At 41.5% G+C, this 9,306-nt stretch overlaps 2 protein-coding genes across 2 annotated transcripts; both read left to right on the top strand.

Annotated features, from left to right (window-relative positions):
* ppib (peptidylprolyl isomerase B (cyclophilin B)) lies at positions 1-5,022 on the top strand. Its single transcript, XM_056387035.1, has 5 exons — positions 1-219; positions 1,558-1,671; positions 1,990-2,083; positions 2,792-2,976; positions 4,595-5,022. The coding sequence occupies exons 1-5, from the start codon at positions 85-87 to the stop codon at positions 4,715-4,717; spliced, it is 651 nt and encodes a 216-aa protein (XP_056243010.1). The 5' UTR covers positions 1-84; the 3' UTR covers positions 4,718-5,022.
* A 1,526-nt stretch (positions 5,023-6,548) lies between these two features.
* Positions 6,549-8,982, top strand: LOC130176180 (uncharacterized). The gene is made up of 2 exons (XM_056387121.1): positions 6,549-6,705; positions 8,123-8,982. Exons 1-2 carry the CDS (start codon positions 6,633-6,635, stop codon positions 8,980-8,982), a joined length of 933 nt encoding a protein of 310 aa, XP_056243096.1. The 5' UTR covers positions 6,549-6,632.
* The last annotated feature ends 324 nt before the right edge of the window (positions 8,983-9,306 follow it).

Genomic DNA, 9,306 nt, shown 5'->3' with positions numbered 1-9,306 from the left:
AACCCCACCCACCCCTCTCCCGGCTCCTATAAAGCTAACACGACTAACAGGCCGTCCTCTCGGGCTGCTCCTTTTCTCTTGTTGATGGTTAGACTCTGCGAGAGAAGGATGAAGTTCCTCGTCGCTGTAACGGTCATTGTGGGATCGTTGATTTTCCTCGCCTTCCCAAATGGCTCCTCCGCCGACGAGAAGAAGAAAGGCCCCAAAGTGACTGCGAAGGTAGGCGGTTGCTGGCTGTGCTGGTGGTTCATGCGGGCGAATCATAGCTCTTCCTCAGTGCTAACCCTTTAATGCTAACAGCTTGTAAAGCCACGTCACTAGCTAAGTTAGCCTCTAGCTGTGCAACGTACAGTTAGGGCCGGTGGGCTTCTCTGCTGCTAAGCTAATGGTGGCCGCTGCCGTTAAGTCTCTTACAGTGGTACTGATTTTTTTGCATACCACCGGGTTAGCTACTGTTGCAAGTTCAAAAGAGCAACCTTGAATGGCATAGGCATGCATCGGCTCAGTGGAGCTGGCTGTAGTCGCCAGGACTCCGGCCTTAACTGTCTGTATTTCCAAATGCACCCATTGCTCTACATCGTTTTAAGCTTCAATTAGAGCCGCAGGCTTGATCTACGGAGTAAGTCCTCCTTTATATAACCCGCTTGGCTGCAGCTCAGGGAGGCTCGCAGATGTTATGTCTGGGTGCAGCAGGTTTGTCCACGTCTACAGTTACAAGCGAGCTTTGAACTGGTCAGTAGGTGACCCGCAGGCTCTTTGTTTCAGAAGCAGACCAGTTCCTCTGTCTGAAACTTATTAATCTTATACATTTTGTTTAGACAGACTGACAAGCCCAAACCTAATTTTGACAAATGCATGTCTGTTAAAACAGTTACCGTAAATGCTCAGTTAGAAGAGCAGCTCTTGTTGTATAGAGTGAAATTTTGATTTGGAAATAACTTTGTTTTGGCTAAAGAGCACTGAAGAGAAAATAAAAATACTAGAATTTGATTATGTTCTAGTTATAAGAAAATCCTGGATGATCTTGTGTCAGAGGATTAGAACTGCAACTGTTTTGATGATCAAATATTTGACTGTAGTCATTTTTCAAGCTCCTTAAATGTTAGGATTTACATCTTTTTTTGTCAGACATGATGGTAAACTGTTCAACTGTTAGTTGGATAAAAGAAGACATTTTTAATGCATCATCCGGCTAGGAGAAAATCCAATGGGCCTTTTTTTTCACAATATTTTGACATTTTTAGACAAATGTCTCTTTTAAAATCTTTTTGGCTGAAAGCCATTACACTGAAATAGCTGCAGGCAAATTCCTCAACCAAAGGAGAGCAATTGTCAAATGAAAATGTACAGTGTATCTACGCTTTATATTAAGTGTATAATATGTAAAAGAAGAAAAATCTTTGTCATTATAAGATGTAACCTATTGAAAGATCTGTGCCTGTACAATTACATCAACCCATCGATTCTGATTTAAAATATCAGTAAGAATAAAGGTAGAGAAATTAATTCTGACCATGAGAGAGACTGGAGTGTAAAATAACTTAACATCTTTTCTAGGTGTTCTTCGACATCAGAATTGGAGATGAAGATGTGGGAAGAATTGTCATCGGGGTGTTTGGGAAAACTGTTCCCAAAACTGTTGACAACTTTGTTGCCCTGGCAACAGGAGAGGTGAGAAATTGAGCCTTTCTTTTAGTTTGTCGTACAGTTTGTGTATAATTTGCACCCACACTGCTCTGGTTTGCACCACTGACTGTGATTGGGAAGAACAATTGTTGAAACAGACATTGATGCACAATTATTACAACATCCTTCAGTTGTAATACCTACTTTAACTTGTGATCAACATCCTGGCCGCCGTGTCCTGGAGACGCATTTTTGAATAAGTCATTTGATTCAGATTCACGTGCTCTAAAATGTCAGTTACTAGCAGCTGAAATGTGTTTCATGTTCATGTTGTTGTTTTTTTGTTGTGCTCTAATTAAACAGAAAGGATTCGGTTACAAGGGCAGCAAATTCCACAGAGTCATCAAAGAGTTCATGATCCAGGGTGGAGACTTCACCAGAGGAGACGGCACAGGAGGTAGGACGGCCACAGAATCACGTTTATATTGTGACTTCGTGCAGATTTGGGTTTTTTTCCCTGCAAGAATGAATGTGCCTGACTGATATATCACTGAACCTGGACCTTATAATGACTTGAGAGCTGTTTCAGGCATCAGCTTTTTTTTTTTTTTTTTTTTTTTTTTTTTTTTTTTTTTCTTACGTGTTTTTAACAAAAGCAGTTCAGCTGTCAAACTTGTCAGGAAACTGTCAAATTTCCAGTGTCTACCTCTGCACTTTTTGTATAACCGCTTTATTTCCATTCAGTTAAGAAGCTTTGCTGTCATCTCCAGAGCATTTAGGCTTTTTAATGAATTGATACATTTTTTTTTTTGTTTGTTTTATACATTTGTGAACTGAGGGCAGAGAAAACCCCATGCTTTTTAAATTAGAACTGAAAGTTGTTATATTTGTACCAAGAGCTGTTTCACAAGCGTCACAGTGTCGTACTGTAATGATGCTCTCTCAGTACATTTGGCATATGCTCTTACTTAGAATGACTGAGTGCTGTTCAGTATTCATGAAAAGTGAAAAAGTTAGAAGATAAAGTGAAGATAAACATTAGGCAGCAATCAAGTCAGCAGAGTGAGGTGCAAATGTTGCTACAGAGAGGAAACGCAACAAGCTAACAAATATGAACTAATCGTCTAAAGATTTAAATGGTGCAAATATTTATTTCTTCTTGAAGGCAAGAGCATCTATGGAGACCGTTTCCCAGACGAGAACTTCAAGCTGAAGCACTACGGCGCCGGCTGGCTCAGCATGGCCAACGCTGGCAAAGACACCAACGGCTCCCAGTTTTTCATCACCACAGTTCAGACTCCATGGCTGGACGGCAAACACGTCGTCTTTGGAAAAGTTCTGGAGGGAATGGTGAGTCTCAGGCCTGGCAGTGATCACATACAAACGGCTCCTTGTTGGTGACAGGAAAACCAGTTCTGAAGTGTCGTTGTCTGATCTGTTGCATGTAGTTTATCTCCACAGCCAAAAATAGAAGAGCGGATTTCAGACTATAATAGACACCGGTTTCCTGCTGTCTACCCTCCTCCGGTGCACCATGGATATAAATCAAAGTAAATAAAGTGACGTATAATAAAGGAGACTGGTCAGGGTCACTGCACAGCCTCTTTCCCTGTAACGTCACTAACAGATTGTGGAAAAAGACTCAGAATTCCACCAAAATCAATAGAAATGATTGAGTCATCTAAAAGATAATCTGCACCACTTCGGTCTTGAACATTTCATGACTCGAGGTTGTATATTTTATGTCCAAAACATTTCAGCAGCAGTTATTCAGGGTTGAATTCTTTTTATTGTAACAAAAGCAGTTCAACTGCACAGACTGTCAGGAAACTGTCTGACTTTCTAGTGTCTTTGATTAACATTCTGTCCATCTGCCACTTTAACAAATGCAAAATGACTCAGAATTGTATCATGAATATAATTATCATCTAAATGGTCACACTGAATTTGAATATCATGCAAGAGTGGAGATAATGTGTCAGCCAAACACATCAGTGTTGATTTTAGTAAACCAACAGTTTGACCAGTGATGGAAAGTAACTGAGTACATTTACTCAAGTACTGCACTGAATTACAAACTTTAATGCTTAATTCTACATTTACTGACAGCTGTACTTACTTTGCAGATGAAGATTTTACGTGATTAGTTTATAAAATATCATGCTTGTTGCAGATTAACCTACCGAACTGTATGTAAAGGCTCCATTTGACCAGCTGCAACAGTGAAGTGATGCTTGTACATCAATGCATCAGTAATAATAATTGAGAATTGTAGTGTATTGTATTTAAGTACGATTTTTATATGCAGGACTTTTAATTATAATGGTGAATTCTTAGATTGTGGTGTTGCTACTTTTACTTAAAGGAGCTATTTTGTAAGTGTTGCTATTGCTACGTAGCATTAATAACTGTTTACTTACCAGTGTAGAAGAAATGTTGAGATTTCAGTATCAAACTTCATTCCTTCACTCACCAACAGCTGTCTCCAGAGGTGGAAAGTAACGGCAATGTTAACTCTTGTCTCTATCACGTCTTTTCTTCTACTGAAGTTAGCACGCTAACCAGCTAGCCCCAGAGGATGTATTATAACCTCTTGTATTATAAAGACAACAAAGCTCTTGTCAAGTGACAATCACCACTACCCGCTCCACTTTTGGCGGCAGAGAAAACTTACATATAGCCCCTCTTAAATAAAGGATCTGAGTGAGTGAGGTTGACAAAGATGATGTGAATCAAACAGGCACCCATTAGAGCTAAATCAAAGTAGTATTATAGAAATCTACATGTTAAAGAGAAGCTAGAACAACCAAAAGAAGCATCACAAGAAGGCTTAAAAGTTGCCAGAGATGGACATTTGTGTAGTGTGTTGTTTTTTTTTGGGGGGGGGGGGTTTGTTTTTGTTTTTTTGCTTTACAGTGGCTAAACCTGTTGTGTAAAAATTGACAACTTCTAACCTTTTATCCTCCAGGATGTGGTAAAGAAGATCGAGGCCACAAAGACAGATGGGCGTGACAAGCCTCTTAAAGACGTCACCATCCACGATTCTGGCAAAATCGAGGTGGAGAAGCCATTCGCTGTGGCCAAGGAGTAACAGCCCTGCTGGAGCAGCCCAGGGAAAACAGGACTGGTTGGGGGGGTTGGGGGGTGTTGAGGGTAAATTGTGCAGGCCACCTTGTTTTATCTCTTACAGCCCTGTGGTCCCGGAGAAGGGGCTTCTGGGTCATTCTGTGTCAGTGGCTGCCGTCTTAACGCACCAGAAGAGCATTAACATTGCGCAATCATGACAACACTCTGGGTCCATTTACCAACGAGCATTCCAAGGTGCACTTAACTGTTCGTTGTTGTTTTTTTTGTAAAAAATGAAATCTGGTAAATAAAGGTTTCAAGTTTTGTTAAGTTTTTGTGTTTTTTATTATTTAAAAATCCACTCTGTACATCTTATATGTACAATTTAGGACAATTCTTCTTGTGCTGTTCATCTCAGATACTGTACCAGTACGCCATTAACCTATCTGACTACTACTAGAGATCAGATGGATTTGATAAGATCAAAGTTTATTTTACACATTTTTATAAAAATTAAGAGGTGGAATAGAAAGAAAATGACTGGGTGTGGGATGTTCTCATGAACTGGTTGGACACCTGCCCCAGGATTAAAAAAAAAATACACACCTGAAGCAAATACCTTTATACACCTGTATGAGATTATACAAATAAATCAGCTGTGAAGATGCACAACGTTTTAAATTTTATTTCCATACTCCCTTGTTTTGAAATATTTATTTTAAACACTATTTCAGAAACAATTTTTTAAAGGCTTGGGGAACTGCAGAAATTTCTGAATTTTGTCTAACTGAATAAGTCTCATTCAGTCGTCTCACCATCAACCACATCATACTGTCTACGCTGGGAGATGCACCTGGCTCAGGTGACATCAGCTGTCTGAAGACCAGACTAAAACCAGTCACAGCGTCCGGTTGGAAGGGGTCAGTGAGGCGATCCACAGCCGATACTAAAGACCACATCGAGACAGAGGCTACAATCCCCTAATCCATGCACTGTACAACCACTTGTTACATGGACACCTGAGCCAGCTCCATTTGCAGATGAAGGCCAAGAGGGACAGTTTGAAAGCTCAATAAAAGCTAGAATGTGGATCTTTGAGTTAAGAGTATTTTGTCACATACTTATAACATGATCATACCGTTATGTATTAATTACGTAATAATTATGTATTATTTTTATTAAATTGCCAAGATATAAAAAGTTGTAGTAGTATAATTAAAATATTGGGTAATTAATGGGTAAGTAATTAAAGCAGGAGCTAGTTTCCTGCACACAGCCAGGTACTTGCAGTGTAATAAACCTAATGTCCACAGTCTGACCTTTCAATTGTGAAAAAAAGTGTAACTTTTCATTCAACAAACAACTTGTTGAAATGCAGCAGCTGACTAATGGGTCCGCTTTAGGTGATTACTTAATTTCAGATTACAATCTCCTGTTACTTTGATTGTACTCATGATTTGGCTACTTTTAAAAAAAGTTGTTTTCTAATAAACAATCAATGGTCTAAGGGTTGGGGGCATTTCTTTGTGTTTGAAAAATAAAGTAAATATTGCACATATAGACTATCGCTGCTGTTCCTGACAATCTTCAGATGCTATTTAAGACCATAGGTTCACACGGGTGTCCCAACAATTTATCTGTATATCTGTATCATCCATATTTCACCTCTGTCTCTCGCACACGCGCACGCACGTCCTAATAGTCATGGCAACAGAACGGTGACGCTTGACCGAGGTGACGTAATAGCTGCAGACCTGTCCACTCGCTCATTTGCACTTGGACTTGACCTGAGTTGACCCTTTGCAAAACCTCTCTGTTGGAAAGTTGAACTTTTGAACAGCTGATTCATTGGAAAACCTCTCGGATAAACCTCACCGGAAAACCAACTACACAGAAGCGACACCTGCAGAAAACACCTGCAAATTTCACCTGGTGAAAAAATGGCTTCGGATGGACCCCCCATGGAGGAGCACCTGCTGACCCGAGTCAGACGGTGGATCACCTCCTTTGCTGGTAAGACTTCTTTTAATTTTATGTCAAATGCATTAATTAACCTTCCTGAACCCCGAAAAGGTGGTTTCAGTACAAGAATAGCAGTAAATCAATGTAACTTGTTGAATATGAAGATAAAACATTAATAGAATGTTAGTGGGATTGTTGGTAAAACACAGTTTTGACTGATACTCGACGTTTTTTTGGTGTAAAACTTTTATTACTCAGTCAGAACGTGCTCAGTTTCCCGGGTCAGGTGTGGACTGTGTTAACAATTGTGTATTGACTTGAAGATATTGTTATTTTTGTTTGATTGCACCAAGTTCTCCAAATTTGGCGTCGAAAATTTAGGAAAAAAGATGGCGACCGGGCCTTTTTTTGTAAAATGCCAAAAAATATATATTTGTTGTGACCATGGAGACGATGGAACATACGTCGGGACGTCAGAACGTGCAGGTGGAACCGGACCAGGGTGCGTTCCTCTGTGTGGAGAGTCCAGTTTGCTTATTGGGGTTGTTGAAGTTTAGCTTCAATTGTTTACAGAGACATTTACATTAAAAGTTCATCACATTTTTAACTAATTCTCAGACAAACTAACAAAAACGCAGCAACAGATCAGTGTTATAAGACAATAAAAGTGTTATTAAACTTACAAGAAGAGTCCAGTGACAACTCTTAGAGCTTGTACTTCACATAAGAGGCATGGCATTTTAATAATTTTCATAACAGCTGTGTTGAAATGCAATTTGATATTTTCGTTTTGATGGAGAACATAAGAGTAGACATGACAAACATGATCTCCCCTTCCCCATCCTGCGTCCAGCCCGCCTCAGTCTCCTTTATCATCCTTATCCATCATCACCAGTGACAGCAGCATCAAGAGACTAGTTGAATTCACACAAAGCACAGACGTGTGTGTGGTTATTTTTGGAGAAGCCCTGTTGTTGTTAATGCATGATTTAATTAAAATGCCCGCCGTTCAGCTGGGCATAATGACGCATGCACCTCTGATTTAAGATCACTCAACTGTCCACATCATATGCCTTTATTAAAAACAGTGACATTAAATGTAATTATCAGTCTGATATCTCAGTAATTTACACAATTTATCACAAACAAATGAGTTCACAGTTCAATGGCCTCACATAGTCCTGTATTTTTAAGCACTGATGGTAAAATGCTCTGTGTCTAACATTTAGCCTACCCTGATGTTACTGATGTCAGTCGCAATAGTAAAACTAGTCATCATTCAAAACTGTGCTGCCAAATCAGCTGTTTTCAATAGCTGGGTCTCAAAATCAGCATAACAGCACTGAGCTGTTGAGCTGCCCACAACATGCCTGTGATGTATCTGGAGCAGTTAGTGTAGATGTAGCAACAATCTGAACCTCTTCTTACAAATGGAGAATGTTACATGTTTATTCTTCTCTCCTCTCAGGTGGCTTTTGGCGCTTGAACAACCAACACCCTGATGCTGAGAGGCCTCCTGCTGACCAGGATGAAGATAGAAGACCTCCGTCTCCTCCGCCCCAGCAGCTCCCATCACCACCCTCTGGGATGGAGGGGCCTCAACCAGGTCCTGCTGCTCCTTTTCCTCTTTTCTTTTCTGCTCCCTCTGCTGCTAGTTTTGCAGCTCCACATCCTGCTCCTTATGCCTTCCCGCATGCTGCTCCTTATGCCTTCCCGCATGTTCCTCCTCCTATCCCACACGCTGCTCTCTACATTTTCCCGCATGCTGCACCTCCTCTCTTGCATGCTGCTTCTCCTTTCCTAAATGCTGCTCCTCCTTTCCTAAATGCTGCTCCTTCTTTCCTAAATGCTTATCCTCCTTTTCCACTTGCTGCTCCTCCTTTCCTAAATGCTGTTCCTTCTTTCCTAAATGCTGCTCCTCCTTTCTCACTTGCTGCTCCTCCTTTCCTAAATGCTGCTCCTCCTTTCCCACATGTTGCTCCTGCTTTCCCGCTTGCTGCTCCTGCTTTCCCGCTTGCTGCTCCTTCTTTCCAGCATGTTCCTCTTCCTCCTGCCGCTGCTGATGCTGATGCTGATGCTGAGATCGACGTTGTTGGTCTGGATGAAGAGGACAGGATTGAGATCCTTCGACCTGAAGCTGAAGACATTGGGTCATCCTCCCTCCGTATTGGTAGCGACGACGGCTCTTTGGAAGAGGCCTCTCCCTCGTCTTCTGGTCTCAGCCCCTCCACAAAGAGGGACAGGGAAGAGAGCGACCCGGAAGACAGCGACCAGGAAGAGGCGGCGGCTAAGAGGCTGAGGAGGTCGGATGACAGCGACTCAGACTGATTCTAATGGACTGCAGGACTTCCATGCCTTCTGGAAACATCAGAGGATCACTGGATCAACATTTGCCTTCATCACTTCCTGACCACAGCTGTCAAGGACTTTACCCCAAAACATCAGGCGGAGTAACTGATTGTCAGGCTAGCCCTTGCGTCTGGCAGGGCTTATTTACACCCCAGGTAGCGTCTTGCACTGGGGGGCATCTGTCCATCATTCCCTCATGTTGGCAGGGTTCATGGTTTGGTTTTTCTTAAACCCTGAGGGCTGGCCTTTGCGTCTGGCGGGGCTGTAAATGTCCCAGGTAGCGTCTTGCACTGGGCTCTTTTT

This window comes from Seriola aureovittata, chromosome 10 (genome assembly GCF_021018895.1).
Source record: "Seriola aureovittata isolate HTS-2021-v1 ecotype China chromosome 10, ASM2101889v1, whole genome shotgun sequence".
NCBI lineage: Eukaryota > Metazoa > Chordata > Actinopteri > Carangiformes > Carangidae > Seriola > Seriola aureovittata.
Note: the sequence above shows the minus strand (reverse complement) of the source record. Positions and strands in the feature narration are given on the sequence as shown.

What these genes read in the sequence shown, in the direction of transcription:
- ppib (XM_056387035.1), top strand. Translation starts at nt 85, where the DNA reads ATGGTTAGACTCTGCGAGAGAAGGATGAAGTTCCTCGTCGCTGTAACG. An exon ending in TTGCCCTGGCAACAGGAGAG is followed by an intron (nt 1,672 to 1,989) that starts GTGAGAAATTGA and finishes CTAATTAAACAG; the next exon opens with AAAGGATTCGGTTACAAGGG. An exon ending in GAAAAGTTCTGGAGGGAATG is followed by an intron (nt 2,977 to 4,594) that starts GTGAGTCTCAGG and finishes TTTATCCTCCAG; the next exon opens with GATGTGGTAAAGAAGATCGA.
- LOC130176180 (XM_056387121.1), top strand. Translation starts at nt 6,633, where the DNA reads ATGGCTTCGGATGGACCCCCCATGGAGGAGCACCTGCTGACCCGAGTC. An exon ending in GTGGATCACCTCCTTTGCTG is followed by an intron (nt 6,706 to 8,122) that starts GTAAGACTTCTT and finishes CTCTCCTCTCAG; the next exon opens with GTGGCTTTTGGCGCTTGAAC.